The following is a 19871-nucleotide window of genomic DNA, read 5'->3' as shown; positions in this document are numbered from 1 at the left end:
AATGGGTGAAAATTACTTTATCAATAAACTGTGTTACTAAACCATGTTCCTTTTTCATGAATTTCAGAATTTCTTTCTGAGTTTTTGGATTCTGAAGAACCAGTAGTTATGCTGTATAGTCAATAGAGTACTGTGTTAAACCTGCTGAACTATGTGATAAAGGTCTCACCTTCATATCTAATATTTGTAATGTATCATTGTTTCTGCAAGTACAGTTATGAATCATTTGCTTAGCAAAGCTGAAGTCTACTATAACTGTGAGCAGGATACCAACATGAGCATTAGTCAAATGACAATACTGAAGACTACCCAGAAAGATAAAAAGAAGTCAGCTACATCAATAGGAAACCCCATCAGCTAATGCTAACAAGTATTCTAACTAGGCAACCCAAACTTTGAGTGGCTGCAGGGGAAAAAATATGAGAATAGTGCTGTGCTTATTAAACTATCCAGAGTACACAGCTCATGTGCAGAAATGTATTTATATGTATTTATAGCAGTGATTATCCAGTTTCATAGTGTGAGTAATCACATCAAGATTACTGCATGAATGGCAAGCTGGCGTGGATTAAAATGTCCACAGAGACTGGAATAAAACAATGCACTGCATATTAAGATGCTCATTGCAGTCAAGGGACTGAAATACATGCAGTCAATGCAAGGACAATCAGTGTGAGCACTCAGTTGGTCTTCTTGTTATCTGTATGTTATCTTGTTCCTTCACTTTACTGTTTATTTTTCACCATTCAGTCATATGCCCATCTCCCTATCCTCTCTTCTCTTCCCAAACCTCATCAACCCATCCCCCTGTCTCTCTCTCTCTCTCTCTCTCTCTCTCTCTCTCTCTCTCCCTACTCTGCCCCCCCTCTCTCTCTCTGTCACATGTGCGCGCACACACACACACACACACACACACACACACACACACACACACACCAAAAACATGTAGGTTAGTCATTTAAAGTAAATGTGTCAAGATCTCGACATTCTACAAAAAATGGTAAGGAACATATTTGGATGTTATTAGTACTGGTGTAACAGTTTGTTGTTATGTTAAAAAATATGATATCATATTTTTTACTGCCTATTCTTGTTTTACAAGAAGAAATGAGTATCTTTGTTTGTAAATTGCTCTTGAGACAAAAAATGAGTTCCTTTGTATGTTAATATTTTCTGTGCATATTTTAAAAGAACTCATGGTTACAAGGCTTGGAACAATTGTTCAAAAAGGAATTACTTCTGTGTATTTGCATATTTGATATGATGGTTTGGAACATCATTTCATTTATTGATCATTTTTTCAATGGACTACTGCCTCTACAATAGCTTTTCCTCTCCAGTGTCTTTGTAAGCATTTGTAATGCATTTTTTCATATTTGTTGGAATTTTTGGTACACTTCCTATTTGAAGAGGCTACAGAGAAAGAACTTTCTTGATTTACTAGACCAGTTTAATGTATCAACTCGTTTGGTCCAATGACCTAAAAATTTTAAATTTCATCCTTGTCGTGCATTTCATCAGTGATGTTCTGGATAGCCAACATGCTGGAACCAATTAATTTGAAATTTATTAAGGCTAAGACATTTTTGTAGCAGTTATAATTAGACTTCCAGAATGTTCCCACACATTTTTCCATCCAAAATGCCCTCAAAATATTATAGTTCTAGAGGCATGCTACCCATTGTTCCATACTAGATGTTCACTGGTCAAGGACACTATTGCATCATTTCATGGAATGAATGTAACTTTCAAGGCTCTAATAGGGCACATTGGATCTAGTGACCTCATCATAATCTGTAAGGATTGGTTTATCTGAGAATCGTGCATGGTGAAACTAAATCTGCATTTATTTATGTTTGGATATGAGCCCTTCGGAACAAGATGAAACAATTATAAGACTCAACACTATAATTTCCCTGATGCACTGAATAATACGAGTGAAATTTTATGATGAAACAATACCCTGAAAAGACTAGTATCTGATATTCCAGAATCACAGAGAACATATCTGTATTTCCTGTTAACGATAAAACAGACAGTAGCTAGCACTGCAGTCTTATGATGTGCTGCCTTTATGATTCTTCTATGGGTCGTTTCATTCAGTTGTATAATTCCACAGACGTTAAATTCTTTCACAGTGTTGTGAAACAAAACATGAGATGTGTTCTTGTGAAAAGACATCAGCGTAAAATCTGAAAGTGTTTGTGATGTGTTTTCTCAATTTTAAATTAAAAGTATTTAAATAGTTTTTTCTTCAGTTGAATTCTCCAATTCAATAACACTGATACCTGTCAAAAATAATTCACATAAAAATGGGAGATGGGGGCTAATTAAAGTCTGTTGCATGACTGTGTCATATGGCATGAGCAAAGACAAACACAGAACAACACTCTTAACTTCAGGAAATTTACAACAGGAAGTTCTGTAATAAATGTCTACTTATGACATGAACTGATACAATTCTTGAATGTTCAGTGGAGTAGAAATAATTTAAGAAGTAGAAATAACAATGCACATAGCTGTTGAAGTGTCAACCACATAACATACATACAAATAACACTGAAAATTTTGCTAATCTCTTAGATGGTTTACATTTCATAGCTCTGAAGAGGAACATTGCCCAAAAGCTTAGTAATGAACAAGATAGCACAGTGACTAGCTCATGGACTTGCTTTCAGGAAAACAGCAGCTCAAATCCCTGTTTTTGCCATCCAGATTTAGGTTTTCCTAAATTGTTTCAGGAAAATGGTTCCTTAGGAAAGTGTTTGGCTAAGGGCAGGAACTTAGAGGAAAACTGTAATTATGTCTTACAAAGCTGCTACTATGTTTTCATATTTATATGGTGGCAGGTAAAAATCAATATTTTATGACAGCATTTCCAGAAGGAAGGCTTTGCTAACATCTAATATAAATATAAATGTTAGGAAGTAGTTTCTGAAGGTATATGTCTGAAGTAAAGTCTTGTATGGAAGTGAAAGACAAGAAGAGAATTTAAACTTTCAAATTTGGTGCTCTAGAAGACTACTGATGATTAGATGGTAACTCTTGAGGAGGTACTAAATAAAATGAGGTACATCTACATGGATACTCTGCAAATCAAATTTAAGTGCCCGGCAAAGTGTTCATTTAACCACCTTCACAATCCTCTGTTATTCCAATCTCATATAGTGTGAGGAAAAAATGAACACTAATATCTTTCTGTGCGAGCTCTGGTTTTCCTTATTTTATTATGGTGATCATTTCTCCCTATGTAGGGCAGAATAAAAAAAAATATTTTCGAATTTGGAGGAGAAAGTTGGCATTTCAAATTTTGTGAGAAGATTGCGCTGCAATGAAAAATGCCTCTGTTTTAATGAGGTCCACCCCAAATCCTGTATCATTTCAGTGACACTCCTATTTCATGATAACACAAAATGTGCTGCCCTTCTTTGAACTTTTTTCATGTACTCTGTCTGTCCTATCTGGTAAGAATCTCACACCATGCAGCAGTATTCTAAAAGAGAATGGACAAACATTGCATAGGCAGTCTCTTTAGTAGATCTGTTACATTTTCTAAGTTTCCTGCAAATAAAATGCAATCGCTGTTAGTCTTCCCCACAACATTTTTGAGGTGTTGTTTACAGTTCACGTTGTTCATAATTTTAATTCCTAGGTATTTAGTTGAATTTGTGGCTTTAGATTTGACTGATTTATTGTGTGACCTAAGTTTAATGGATTCCTTTTAGCACTCATGTGGATGACTTCACACTTCTAGGGTCAATTGCCAATTTTTGCACCATACAGATATCTTTTCTAAATTGTTTTGCAATTTGTTTTGATCTTCTGATCACTTTATTAGTCGATAAATGACAGTGTCATCTGCAAACACCCTAAGAGAGCTGCTCAGATTCTCTCCCAAATTGCTGATATGGAATAGGAACAGCAAAGGACCTATAACACTATCTTGGGGAACACCAGAAACCACATCTATTTTACTCAATGACTTTCCATCAGTTACTATGAACTGTGACCTCTCTGACAGGAAATCACGAATCCAGTCACATAACTAAGACAATATTCCATAAGCATGCAATTTCACTACAAGCCCCATGTGTGGCACAGTGTCAAAAGCCTTCCAGAAATCCAGAAATGCCGAATCAATTTGAAACCCCTTGTCAATAGCACTCAACACTTCATGCAAGTAAAGAGGTAGTTGTATTTCACAAGAACAATGTTTTCTAAATCTGTGTTGATGGCCAAACTAGATTAAAAGAAAGGCTTGGTTGATAGGATGCATCATGAGGCAGCAACAGATAATCACATTGATAACAGGGGAAGTTTGTGGGTTAAAAATTGTAGAGGGAGACAGACTTTTAATACAGGGATCAGCTTCAAATGGATGAAGGGTGTGGTAGTTATACATGGATGCAGAAGCTTTCACAGGATAGACTAGCATAGACGGTTGCATTAAACCACTCTTCAACAGAAGACAACAACAACAACAACAACAACAACTGGCTCTGATGGCTTAGTAATTTGGTCTCTTTAATCATGTAACCAACCAACCAACTGGCACTTCCCGGCACATATTGTATATTACCATGTAAAATTACTACATTAATTGCCTATTTGGTATTCATGGCAAGAGGTACAGACTCAACAGGTATTTTTTAAAAGATTTAAAAGTTGAAAAACTTGTTCATTCAAACTTGCTAGCATATTAAACTGTGTGAGCAGGAGTCTAATCTAAGATCTTTCCCTTTCACAGACAAGTGCTCTACCAACTGAGCAATCCAAGCATGGATCACAACCCACCCTCACAGCCTTGCTTTCACCAGTACATCAGTTCTTACCATACAAACTTCACAGAAATTCTCCTGCATAACTTGCAGGACTAGAATTCCTAGAGGAAAGGATATTGTGGAAACATAGCTTAGCCACAGCCTGGGGGATTTCCAAAATCAATTTTTCCTCTGGACCAGAGTGTGAGCTTACTTCAAACTTTGTGCTTAGATAGTGTAGTTGGTAGGGCACTTGCCCATGAAAGACAAATGTCCCAGATTTGAGTCTTGGTCTAGCACACAGTTTTAATCTGCCACAAGATTTCAAATCAGCACACATGCAGATGCAGTGAAAATTCATTCTTTAAAGTCTTCGTTGCGTTTTAGATATTCATAATTAACAACATCAAATATTTATTGAATGATGCTTCACATTTCCTATAGATTATTTATTCAGCCTCAAGAATTTTATTGTAATTTTCTGTTTAACATTTCTGACGCTTGTTGGAACAGCTATATGTATAGTGTATACCCTGCACAGATGTGAATGTTTGACTAGTTGCTGAATTGCTATCACAAATGTATAGTGAAGGAAAATAACACAGTGGAAACCACTAGAGTGTCTTAGTTTTAAGTTAATTAAGTATATCTGATAATGAGAAACAGGCATGTAAAAACAGTTTCTCATGCAAAATGTTTTACATTTTTTTAAGTAAGCACTGTAGAAAATTGTGATCAGCTTATAGAAAAGTCATTTTAATCATAGTGTGAATTTTATAAAAGTATGTGTGTGGTATTAATTCTAAGACTAGTGCATCTTTCCTTTGTTATAGGTTCCAGAATGGCACAGAATGACTGTTCCAAAAAATGTTCAGGATCAGGATCTACGAATAAAAATAGCTTGCAGGATGGACAAACCCCTAAATATGAAGCACTGTGGGTAAGGCTAGTAACAGAATATAATAGATTTATGTACTACTGGAATATAAATCTTCTCACTCTGTGGCCATGGTGCAGCAACCTTAGTGATAAATTTTCAGTAAGGAAAAGCAATCTAGCTTCTGAGACCTGAGTTCCTCCCAGCATATACAATGTTCAAACAACTTACAGTAAGGCGGCTAGGTGACATCAACAACTGCTGATATTTCAACAAATGACCACCCTGTCAATTTCAGTACACACACACACACACACACACACACACACACACACACACACACACAATGAAAGATGAACTATGCCAAAATTTATCAAAATACTCAAACAATGTATGAGGTAGTATTGTTTCTGTCCCTCTGGTTTTTTATAAGGGAGAGAATGAGATTCCACACAGAATTTACACAAAAATCTCCATCTTTTGCTTTACATGGTTACTTGCTAATTTAATCTCAACTGCTTCCTTAATAACACTATCCCAATAGCTGGAAGTGCATGTCAGAATCTCCATGTTTTTATATTCCATAGAATAACAGGTGCCAAGACAATTTTCTGCTATAGGTCATTTGATTGGCTGTTGTAAGTATGTGTGATGTTTGTGTTCAGTACACTAGGGCTCCAGGGGCCTGATATTCTGTCCTATGTATGGCATGCTACATCTGCCAAGAATATGATAGACACCCTACTTATGTAAACAAAGACCATCCTTAAGGGAATTTAAGAGGACCCTAATCTAAGATGGAGTTCAGAAAACATGTTTCACGACATATTTCTGCAAAATATGACAAATCATGTTGGAGATGCTCCCTGTGTTAAGTGGGATCAACTCAGTATTATCATCACTCACCCAGTGCCTGGTTTGTTGATACTGCAACGTGTCTGCTCTGTCATTCACAAATCCCTTCTGATTGAAGGTGACCTCAAGATGCGTTAACTCAGCTGATAAACTTGTCTGACAAATTCTCAGGGTTGGAAATGACATTGGTCCTGTGAACCAAAGTACAAAGTACCCCTACATGCTGAGCTGGATGGTAACATCTATCAGCCTGTAGATATAAGTCAGTGTGACTAGAGTTCCTTTAAACAGCATGTCACAATGTACCATCAATGTACCAACACACTGAGGAAGGAAAGGCAACCATGCTTTTCCACCTCCATCATAAGACAAATGATCGTTTTGATTGAATTCAGGTGTTCTAAAATGCCATTCAGATTCTCAGTGTTATGAGGCCAAACCACAAAAGTATCATCTAAATATCTGGAAAACATACAGATTTTGACACCAGTCATCCTATGGAATACAACAACAAGGAGACTCTGGCATGCACTTCCAGCTATTGGGATACTGTTATTAAACAATCAGTTGATATAAAATTAGCAAATAAACAGACATGTAGTTTTTCCTTAAATTCCAGATGGAATCCTACTCTACTCTTCATCAAAAAACAGAGGGACTGTGCTAGTGCCACTTCAGCCATTGATTGGTAATTTTCACTATTGATAGCTACTGGTATCTGTCAAGTTTTATATTTATAGCACAGCACTTGCTTGCTGCAGCTTTACCTTGGAAACAACAGGGTGGTCATCTGTCAAAATATAGGCAGTTGTTGATGGCTTGACCTGACTGCATTCCTGTAAATTATATGAACAATGCAGCTTCAGCTGTCATTGCAACCTAGACTGTTTTTCTTACTGATGATACTGGAATCTATAAAACATTGTTTAAGTATGATATTAGGCCTAGTTAGTATGATATGAGAAAACTTTTTCCATCAAATGCAGCCAAGTTTAAGAATCATGACAGAGTAGTATGAATTATGTTTCCATTTAGCCACAATGGTTTAAATGTTATGACATGAGTGATGAGATGATTCACTGCACTTGGATATGGCTGACTGTTCTTCCTTCAATAAATAGCTGGCTGAAGAAGTGAATTTCCCCACAAGAAGTACAAAATACTTGTAATTTTTAAAAACAAAAACAATGTTAGTGTGAAAAAGGTGTGTGTACAACGTACGACTCCTCATCAAACAAAAAGAGAGGCACTCTACGGCAGAATTTTTTTGTGCATATGTTACACGTGAAAACTTCATCTATTCTACTTTTGTAAATGCTTAGACACTCCCCTTCCATTTTTAAAAAAACAAACATGATAGGTCCTTTACCAGCCAACTTCTGTATGTTACTGCAAGGATTTAAAGTAAAACTGAAATATTGCTTTGTCCTTCAGCTATGATGAATGGAAACAAAATTTGCAGTGCCATGATGCCAGCATATCCCATCATTTCAGTTACTTTTAGACTGTGATCATCATCTTCCAAATTTATTGCATTTTTAGCAATTTGAAGCTAACATCTTGTAGAGTCATGTTGTTATTCTTATTCTTTCCTTAGTGTGGCTAACTAGGAAACATATCAATTTATTTATGTTTTTATTGGGACCACTCTAACCTCCTCCCATTGCTCTTGCATTCCAGTGTTGTTCTTTTCTCTCTTGGGTTCTTGCCTTCCCATCTTCAGCTCTTGAGCTCCAGCCTTGTCTGGAAACCTTTGAGTATTTTTAATCTCCCCTTAATGCATCATGGTTCTGGATATCTATAGGAGAAATTTACAGTTCTCATAGACCTTTTTTGGTATTTGTATTCCTCTTTGTTTTTTATCTTATAACTAGGTTAATATCCTTTTACACATTCTTTCTGTGCTTATTGCTGTCACATGCCCATAACAAGCAATTCTTCTTTCTAAATCATGTCACTTAACTTCTCCATGTGCTTATGTAGTTTGTAGTTGTGGCACTTTTCATACACCCTGATTTCTTTGATGGGACCCAAGAATTTTCTCAAAATCTTCCTTTCTTTGGACTCAAGTTCCTCCATTAGACCTGTTTTACTCATTGTAAGAGTCTCTGCCACATATAGAGCCTCACATTGAATTACAGTGCAATAGGGCCTAATTTTGTGTTTAGGATATCAATCACTTATTGTAGATACTTTTCATTAATGCGTAGACCACTTCCATTTTATTAATGTGTGGCATGAAAGCTTCTTTCTCTAATATGGTGCCTGCCCCCTTGGCTGAGTGGTCAGCCAATCTGACTACAATGCAGTCGCTCAGGTTTGATTTCTGGCTGTGTCAGATATTTTCTCTGCTTGGGTACTGGGTATTATGTTGTCCTCATCACCATCTCATCATCACTGACACACAAGTCACCTAATGTGATGTCAACTGAAAAGACTTGCAACTCAATGGCTTAACTTCCCCAGATTCTTTTCTGATATGGTAGGATGTATCCATTCACCATGGTATTTAAAATTGTCTGTGTGTTCAGTTTTTTTCTATTCTGACTTCCAGTTCTCTTAGTGCTGATTTAATGTCTGTCATAAAATTCATCTTCTCAAAGGAGTTTTGAAGTCAAGAATTCACCACCTGTGCCTTCAGTAGATTATGCTGTTTTGCTGCTGTATGTATGGTGTATGAATATATCATTAGAATATCTACAAAGGCTAGACAGTTGACTTTAAGACTGATAGACTTTTAGCCTAGCTTTACACCTTTTTACATCCCTAAATTGTTCATTTCTTTCTGCAATTCTTAAATGATCTTTTCTAAGTCGCATTTGTAGAGCCATGGTGGTAGTCCATCTCCTTGTATCACTCCTATCCTGATTTCAAAGGTATCTGACCTCTCTCTGCTGACCTTCTCTCTGGATGCTGTGTTGGTTAGGCTTTGCTGGATTATCACTTTTGTCTTCTTATCCAAGCCAAACTCTTAAAGGATTCGAAATAGTGTAGTTTGATCAACTGAGTGTTATGCCTTCCTGAAACTGATGAAAGCTACAACAAATTCCTTGTTGTTGAATTTCAGGAAAAGGACTGGAGAGGTCTAGGATAAGGGATAGATTTTGGGAAAGTCACACAGACCCACAGGTCAGCGGAGACTTACCACTCAGTCTTTCCTTCTCATCCCGTGTGGTAAGTCTCCCCTGATCCATGATTCTGGGTGACTTGCCCAAAATCTACCCCTTTTCCTAGACCTCTGCAGTCCTCTTCCTTCACCCCTCTTCCTTCGCCTTCAACCCTCCTGCCTGAAGAAGGAGCCACTGGCTCCAAAATCTTGCCAATTACAACCATCATTAGATTAGATTAGATTATGTTAATACTAGTTCCATGGATCATGAATACGATATTTCGTAATGATGTGGAACATTTCATAATGATGTCTTTTATGTATGTAGTCTGCTGCCACTTAGTGAGTAGATATTTTATGTATCCAACGAAATTACTTAAAGCATTCCACTTCAGAGTTCTGAAGAGCAGCTGAGTGGTCTATTTGCAAAAACGTGCTGATTTTTGTAGACACTTTATCATTAAAAAGTTTGTAAATTGATTGTTACAATTATTTACTATCTCATTTCATAGCAACAGATTGTGGGAAGAATTAATACCAGATACAACAACAGCTAAATGTATATTTAAAACATTAGTAAGTTTCAAATAAAAAATGAAAAGTCACAAATGTTAACTTTCAGAATGAGAGGACACTTCACATGGGAAATAGAGGAAAGCATTTGAGATGAGGAGGTTTATTATAGGTAGATTAAGGAAAAGATTTATCATCCATTTTGACTGTATTAGTATTTTAAAATGACCATTTATATTTTGACATGAACCATCCTCAAATGTGTAGACAACCGTAAAATAACTAATGAATAAAAAGTCTACAAAATACAAAACGTTATCACACCATGCCATCATCAAACATGAAGTACACAAGAACATACCTGATTGTGTCTGGCCGTGCAGTTCTAGGCACTACAGTCTGGAACCGCGTGACCGCTACAGTTGCAGGTTCGAATCCTGCCCTGGGCATGTATGTGTGTGATGTCTTTAGGTTAGTTAGGTTTAAGTAGTTCTAAGTTCTAGGGGACTGATGAACTTAGATGTTAAGTCCCATAGTGCTCAGAGCCATTTGAACCATTTGAACCTGATCGTATCAGTCACATGAGTAACCTGTCCTACTAGCAGCTAAATTTACATGCTACATCACTTAATTAAGTAGTGGTTAGGTAGAAACTGTGTTAGTAATATAGCTTATATGGCTACTGCCAGCAGGTGGGGTCTGGTACAATTGTCACTTTTGAATAAAATATGTAAACCCACATTGATCTGGTAACAATTTTTGGTTGTTTGGTGAAAATACTGTTCTTAGAAGATTGTAAAAACATCATAAAATCCATCTAAGATTCCACATCTGGCTTTACCACAATCCAGTTGTGATTAAGAGGCATGGCAAGAATGTGCTACATCAGCATCTAATAAAGGAAAATTGGAAGAGAGGGCAGTTGGTAAGTCACAGCCAAGGGAGTGACAAACTGAGAAATAAAGCACAGATTGGATAAAAATTAGGTGCAACAATGAGAGCAGTTATAAGAACATATGAGAGAAAAAACATCAAAGCAAAGATGTGAAATGGATGTATGCAAAATATAAAATAAGAATGAAAAATGAAAGAGAAAATTTGCTGGAGAAATGAAAAATACATGAAAAATATCTGAAGGGAATAGCATAATTTGAGGGAAAAATCATTTGTGAGTTAGTTATCTGTTTCAAGGTCCATCTGCACAATAAATGTTGTGTCATTGAATGTATCATTCGAGCACCAATTGCATACTTTTATGCCCTATGTAGTTAAAAGCTGGGAATTTACAAGTATGCAGTTAGTACTTGTTTCTCTAAATGTTATTCTTTGGTAAGAAGATGTTGTCAAAGGGACAAAACTTTAATCTACATTTACAAGTAAATCAACAGATAGGTTTGTAGCTGTTTACTTTTCTGCTTTTGCATAGTATGAGGCCATAGCTAATCTCAACTGCTTAAATAGATACATCTTAAATGTGCTGACTGACAAAAAAGTGAATCACTCAGAAGAGATGGTTGGATTTCAATGTGGCTTCTTGGTCATACACGTCCTTGGCAAGTATGTAAATGATTAGAATTGTAACTCTCTGTGGCATAGGAATGCCAATAGAGTGCATTAGATCTGTTCATCTTTAGTTTTGTTAACAAGTCTAGTAAGCTATATAAGGGTAATGAATAGTTCAGATCTTGAGTGATCAGTGAAAAAGACATGGAGATATTGTGAGCTTGTCTGAGACTTTGTTGTCAGTACATGACAGAGTTTTGTAGAGGCATCATTGGGCATCTCCGTTTAGCTTGATAGTTAAATTGTGTGATATCCAGATTTGTGGGACATTTGGATAGAACAGTAGCCTGATGTTGGAGAGCATGGGACTGTGAGGGCAGGCATAATTGTTGTCAAGATTCCAGTTGATAAAATCTGATCACTGCAAGGGAGGATATCCATATTGTGCACCAAGCACATTGTAACCCCTTCACATCAGCACCAGCCAATTAAGAACAACTAAAAAACTACCTGCAGTATTCTGTGTAATCCTGCTTCTGAGAATAGTGGGTGCCTGACTAGGGAATTACTATCCCATATGTAGGCTGCTGTTAATGTCACAACACAAATGTCTGTGCTTGGATCAGTGCCATGACCAGGACATATGTGTGCTGGTGAATGGCATTGTATTGTGTTCAGCAATGAATCATAGTTTTGCACTATACTGGTTGACTATCACTGGCGAATATGGTAGTGGCCTGAGGACAGGTCTCAATTCTTCACTGTTTTGGAGAGACACAGCAGAGCTAATCCTGGTGTCATGGTGTGGGGAAGCATAGGGTATCACTTCATGTCACAGCTGCTATTGATTGAGAGAACTCTGACACCACAAGAGTGTCATGAACACCTTGCAGCCTTGCACTGTTGTGTGTTGCCTCTCATGCAACAGTATCATGGAGTCATTTTCCAACAGGGCAATGCTCATTTACACATGGCATGTGTCTCTATGAAAAGTCTGCATGATCTTCAGGTACCCCTGTGTCTAACAGTATTGTCAGATCTGCTCCTGATAAAACATATGTGTGACCAACTAGCACAACTTGGATGTCAACTTCACCCCAGTGCTAGTATCTAGTATATCAAACATGAGTTACAAGAGTTGTGGACCACCTTTCCTCAGGTGGGAATGCAACAGCTTTATGGTACCCTGCCAAACTGAATCAGTGTATGTGTCCAAGCCTGAGGGGGTTCAATGCCATGCTATTAAGAGGGCTCACTCTGCAAATTTCTTAGAAAACCTGACTCAATTTTGTAATCATTGAAACGACATCACATACTTTCTCAATCCATCAAGTCCTCTTCTAGGTGCTTCATTTCTTTTGTAAGGCCATAGAGCCCACACAGGATTAGAATTATTTATTTGTTAAGAATCCATTTATCAAATATTTAATATGGGATATAGCTTACTATATTCATTAGTATGCAATTTTAAATACATGTTACATAATGGTAACACTGATTCAGTAATATAAATAATTTAAGCACATGATACAGTACGGTAAATCATTGAAATACAATACATTAATACAATAGTATAACCTAACACGTAGTATAATAGATAGCAAAAGCAGCTTCAGATACATGATAAAAAAAAGCAAATAATTTAATATTATGCCCACAGATATTCATTTACCAAAGGAAATTATTTAAAATTATGTTAACAGATATTCATTTACAGTATAACAGCACCTGCCTTGTAAATATGTTTTCAAAACCACTTTGAATTTTGAGTTTCTTTTATTTCCTTGATGCGGTGGGGAAGTTTATTGTAAAGTTTTTCACCATTTTCCAGTGATCTGTTTTGTCTGAGAGTTGTAGAAGTCTGATTTTTGCCTGGTGTCATGCGTATGGACTGCTTGATTTGCACATACTAAGTGGTTTTTAATTTCTGTAATTTTCTTTATGGATGTAATAATTTAAGGGATGTACAGGCAGTGTAGTGCTTTAAAAACGGGAGTACGAGAATTTCTGGGAGTGGCATTTTCAATTGTCCTAATAACCCTCTTCTGTGCTGTGAAACAGCTTTTGCTTATTGGTGAATTTCCCCAAAAAACTATCCCATATCACAGCAGTAACTTCACTTGGTGATAACACAAATTTCTTAGTGTTTCTTTTGTTGTACACCAGCAAGTATTTTTATGCCACAGCATATTATGCTAAGTTTCTTCATGCTGTATTTGATGTGGTTGTCCCACTTCATGTTGTGTCCTAAATCCATAATCCCAGAACTTTTGTTGAATTTCCACTTTCTAATTTCTTATTACATAAATTTATGGTGGGGGTTAATGGATCTTTGTTGTGTGTGGTATGAAGGTGAACTGTAACAGTTATCTTTGCGTTAACAATAAGAGTGTTTGTGGCGAAACATTTTGTAGTGTGTATGGTGTAATTTTGTACCTCATATTGTAATTCTGCATCAGTTTTGCCTTTTACCAATACATTGCAAATTTTATATATTTTTGGGAATCACTAGATGATTCTGATTCATTGATAAATATTAAGAACAACACTGGGCACAAGACAGAACATTGGTAGTTGTACATAATGTTTTCTTCCTGATGCATAATTTCATCTATCTGCTCCCTGCTTTTCAGGTACCATGTCACCCACTCATATGCCAGGCCCCAAATTCCTACATACTCCAATTTTTGAAGTAGTAAGTCGTGGTATATCACATCAAAAGCTGATACATGTTCTTACTGGTCTATTGCAGTCAAGGCTACTTTAACAAAGTCAAAAATGGCAGTTTCTGTTGATTTGAGTTTTCTGAACCCATGTTAGGTTTTTGATATATAATTATTTTCTTCTAAGAATGAAACCAGTCTTTTGTAAAAAGTGTTTTTCAGCATTTTGGAAAAACCAGACACCAAAAATATTGGTTTATAGTTCTTTTCATTTCTCTTGTCTCCCTTCTTGAAAAGCGGTCTTATCTTGGCCATTTTTATTTTTTCTGGGAAAATACTGCTACACAATGAAGTGTTACAAAGATCAAATTGTCAATACTGTTGATATTTTTTTAATACATTGTCAGGGACGTTGTCTGTACCTGAGGAAAATTTTGATTTTAATTTCTTTATAATGTTCAGTATTTCCTTTCCATCTGTTGGATACAAAAAGAGGTTGTTTTTTGCTGTTTTTCCTTCAGTTTCTTTGCTAGTTCTGTGAAACAAACATTAAATACATCAACTCCTCTATGTGGGTCAGAAATTTTGCCTCCATTTTCAAACATATTAATGCTACAGCATTTTTCATATATTATGCCATTTCTCTCCTAACAATGGCCCACAATACTGTCATTTTATTTGTAGCTTTTTCCATGCAGTTGTCATTTGTTAGGTTTTGTGACCTTCTGATAACTTTATTTAGGGTCTGTTGATATGTTTTAAAATACACATCTAATCTGGAGTTGTTTTGCTTTGCTTGGCGGTATTATATGGAAATATTTTTTTTCCTTCAGTAAAACTTGTGTGCCATAAGTTATCCAATTGCTTTTTGTATTTATTTTCCTTATTTTCTTTTTTCTTGAGTTGAAACTACAGTTTAAAATAATACCGGAATTTATCAAATTTTTCATTTGTATTGCTACAGCTGCATACTTCCTCATGTGTTCCTTTAGTTAAATAGTTAATAATTGCATTAGTGGTTTGTACACTGAAAACCCTAGCAGTGGCTACTAACATTTTGTTAGTATGAACAGAGTGATCTATTTCCACTTATATTATCTGCGAAATATAATCTTCAAAACCTATGGTGAACATTTTGCTTTACATTTAGTAAGAATACCAGTAAATATTTGGTCTACTGTTGTGGCTGAAGTGTTTGTTACACATGCTGCTGTTTCTATCGAAGGTTCCAAGTTAAATGTAAGACGGGGTTCAATATATCAGTTTGCTGTTTCGGTTCTACAGAAAAACCAATATTAAAGTCAGCACAAATAATCAGACCTACGTTCTTTTTTGATAGCTTATGAAGGAAGTGTTCTAAATTTTGCAGTAAAGTGTTCATGTCACTATCAGGGGTCCTGTGCACACAAATAATGGCCATATTTTATTTAATAGTTTAACATCTGATATTTCTAGATCTCTTTCTCTGAGAATATCTTCCAGAACTGAATGGGCACAAATTTGATGTCACTTCTAGTGTAGATACAGCTGCCATCATAACTTTTTGCTCTGCTGCAGAGACCCAATGAAGGTTATGGGGGTTCCTCAATATATATATGTGACAACCTAGGTTTAAGATATACTGTGCTTGATGTTATGGACATATGTGTTACAGGCATTCTTGAAGCGGCTGTCATGCTACTTCCAATATTAAAACTCACAGTTATTTCAATATACCATTCTCCTGATAGTGATGCCAATCAATTTGTAGAGTGCTTAGATAAACTTATTCACCGTACAGAAAAATACACCAAACACAAGACAGTAATTTTAGGAGATTTAAATTCTGATGTAAGGAAAAAAAGCACACAAAAATACTAATTTGCTTAACATGCTAAGATCCCATAATCTCTTCTGTGCAAATTACAGTCCCACAAGACAACTTTCTTGTCTCGACAATTTCATCACAAATATACATAAAGATGATTTTGAATTGGGACTCTTTAATATTGACCATCTGACAGATCACAAAGGTATATAGGTAAAACTAACAATTAATGAAACAATGGGGGATTGTGAACCAACCCGGTATGTCAGATTATTAAATGATAAAGGCATAAAGAGCTTCAGGGATAAGCTGAAGGTACTAAACTGGAATAATATAATATATGCTTCCAACAATGTTGAGGAGGCTTGTAGCAGGTTTGTTTGTACTTTATCTGAAATTTTCAATACCTCCTGTCCAATGGTTACCAAACAAAACAAAACTATGGCAAGAAAGCATGGTAGAACTACTCCACATAGGTGGTTCACACCATGTTTACAGAAGCTAAGATTAATGGTTTTGATATGCTATGATAAGGTAAAAAATGGTAGTGTTGACAATGCAACGTATGTTAGCCTAAAGAGACACTATAGATCACTAATCAGAGTAGCAAAATGTAGAGCAAATGATATCTTCATTAAAAACTACAATAATACGTGTAAGGCTGTGTGGAGTGTCGTTAAAGCAGAGTTAGGTACAGGTAGTCATGGTGTAAAAGTTACAACTGATGTTAATGTCACCCCAGATGACTTTAACCTCTTTTTTATCAATGCAGCAAACCCTGATCCCTCATCTCCGCATAAGAAGAGTTCAAAATAAAATTCACAATCTACTAATATAAACCAGTTTTTACAAAACTTTGCTGATACTGTGCCAACCTGTAATGGGGGACATGTGGAAATAAGTGATGTAATTAAATCAGTGGCAAAGTTAAGTGACTCCAGATCAGAAGATATTTATGGTCTCTCAAATTTTGTGATTAAAAAATGATCGACTTGATATCATTCCCACTCTGCACACTCATAAACTGGATATTTGACAGTGGTATTTTTCCAGAATGTCTAAAAAAGACAGTAGTAATTCCATTACACAAAAAGGGTGATAAAAACTGCACTAATAATTATTGTCCAATTTCTCTGATACCTATTTTTTCAAAAATAATCGAATATTGTATACAAAAGCAAATTAACATGCATTTGTCAAAAAACAATGTACTGACTAAATCTGAATATGGTTTTAGGGCCCAGTTATCAACAATTAATGCTGTTGAAAATGTTGTTTCTATTGTGCAATCTTCTTTTGAATCCAAATTATCTGCTGAAGCCACACTAGTGGACTTAAGCAAAGCATTTGATTCTGTAAACCACACAATACTGCTGGAGAAACTATGGTGTTATGGCATTAGGGATCTAGAACTCTCCCTCATTAAATCATATCTCAGTAAGAGAAAGCAAACTGTAAGCTACAACGGTCAAAAGTACCCCAAGGATCAGTGCTTGGGCCAATACTGTTTATAATATTTATAAATGACCTGCCCAGCAATATTCCATGCAAATCTGTGCTTTACGCAGATGATACAGCTTTCATCAATTCAGGGAAGGACATAAATAAACTGAAGGAGCAAAGTAAAGATTTTCTCAGATTATCCAATATATGGTTCGAAGCCATGAGTTAGCTATTAACTATAAAAAGACTGTAAATATATCCTTCAGCTTATCCAATGCCGATATTGAGTACATTTCTACCAAACATTTTGGCATATACTTACATACGAAATTAACCTGTCAGACTCACATAGACAACATATCTCGAAAGCTTTCGCGAGTCATCTATCTACTGAAAAAATTATGCACATGTGTTTCTGAAAGCCTGCTGCTTAATTCCTATTATGCATTCTTTCATTGCCATATTAGCTATGGTATTCTTCTATGGGGTAATTCTCCATGGTCCAGGAAAATTTTTATTTGGCAGAAGAAAGCCATCAGGAGCATCTCTGGGATTATAATATATAAAAATAACATATCATGTAGGTCATACTTCAAAGAATTACAGATAATGACAGTCCCTTCTCTTTTTATATACAGCTGCCTTTTGTACATAAAAGAAAACTTTAACAGTTACAACCTTATGCAGTCCGTTCATAATCATAACACTCGTCAGACATTTAAGATAGACATACCAACAACTCAACTCAAAAAAACACAAGACAGTTATGATTACATGGTAATAAGGCTTTTAAACACATTACCTGTGCAGGCACCTTGTGTCTCTCTTAATATGTTTAAAAGTAAGACTAAAAAATGGCTGAAAGACAAAGCTACTCTTCAAAAATAGACCTGACTTACAAAAAAACTTGCAGCTCCATTTGTACCTCTTCCTAAGCTTTTTTGTCTCTGTAGTTCCACATTTACCTGATAACATATGGAGAAATCCTTAGGTATGAAATGTATTCATTTATTATGCACATTTTTTAAAATGCACACTTTAGTTATGTGGGATATCTTTATGTATCAAATGTATTCCTTTATTATGAATGTTCTTTTAAAATGTATACTTTAGCTTTGTGTGATACCTCACAATAGTTATATTTCTTAATATGTAAATTGTACATTACTCATGACGACATCGATTGCCTGTAAATGCTTAAAGATGGATAAATAAATAAATAAATAAAATAAATATGACTGCCTAGTGTGTAAAGTCTGGAAGATATACCATTTTCAGTGTGTCTTCTTACAGTCAGTGTTCAGTTATACACAGGACGGAAATATCTTTAAGTTGATTCTCTAGCAGTATTTGAAATTTATCAATTTTATTTGTTAGCAACTGCACATTCCCTCATTGGCTGCATGAAACACGTACACCACTGGCCCCAAGATAGACTTTCAGCATATCCTTTAGAAATGTATGCTAGCATTGAGTATTTGTCCAATTTTGAAGTCAGTTGGATTTGGAATGCAAACAGATTCAGATAAACTGCAGTTGAAATGTGGTAGATGTTGATAAAAAGCCAAAGTACACAGTATATGAACCCAAGGTTGGTAACAAGATGTAATTTCTGCTCGCCTACAGCCAAGCATGTTTCACTGTGCTCCATCCAATGTTTAGTAGTGCTATTCTTGAGCAACCCTGAAACATGGGTGGCAATATCTTCCAAGGTGCAGGTCATATGTAACAGCAGCAACTGATACATAAATAGAAGATTGCAAACATGATTCAGTCCATTTCTCAAACTTGTGATGTAGTTGTGTCTGTTGTTAATATCTCCAAAATAGGTCTTCCCACTGTAATTGACTCTTGCGATAACAACTGCAGTCAGTTTAATGTGGTTTGTTTCATTTTTTAGACATTTAGTTCTGGATTTATTTTCTTCCTAATCATCTGAATGACACCAGCTGCTCAATAGCCAAAGCTTTATCTGTAAATGTAAGGCAACTGCTGTATTAATCTATTAAACAGTGTAAAAACATTGACCTCAACAGCAGTTGTGTAATCTGCAAATATGAGACAATCCTGTATTTTTCAAATGACAAATAAGGGAAAAAAACACTTGTAACCAGATAAATATGGTAAGTCTTGTGATTTATAAGACTGAGCCTGATAGGGGCAGGATGACACATGAAATAAATAAAATGTTCTGGTTAGGATATGTATCACATCAATGGAAATCTGATGAGAAAAAGGCTATGATCAGATAACTATTCCTCACAGATTGGGAGGGTGACAGAAAACTACTAACAGTGACAGACACTGTGGAGCAACTAATTAATGCATTATTGTGTGAGAT

General features: G+C 35.8%; 1 protein-coding gene across 1 annotated transcript in view; it reads left to right on the top strand.

Moving 5' to 3' along the window:
• Nucleotides 1-19871, top strand: part of LOC124722506 (calcium-dependent secretion activator-like) — a 798081-nt gene that overhangs the window by 174035 nt on the left and 604175 nt on the right. Inside the window, exon 5 of the mRNA XM_047247660.1 lies at nucleotides 5594-5700. Within this exon, the coding sequence (XP_047103616.1) occupies nucleotides 5594-5700 (107 nt within the window). The remainder of the gene's footprint in view (nucleotides 1-5593; nucleotides 5701-19871) is intronic.

This window comes from Schistocerca piceifrons, chromosome X (genome assembly GCF_021461385.2).
Source record: "Schistocerca piceifrons isolate TAMUIC-IGC-003096 chromosome X, iqSchPice1.1, whole genome shotgun sequence".
Classification (NCBI taxonomy): Eukaryota; Metazoa; Arthropoda; class Insecta; order Orthoptera; family Acrididae; genus Schistocerca; species Schistocerca piceifrons.
Note: the sequence above shows the minus strand (reverse complement) of the source record. Positions and strands in the feature narration are given on the sequence as shown.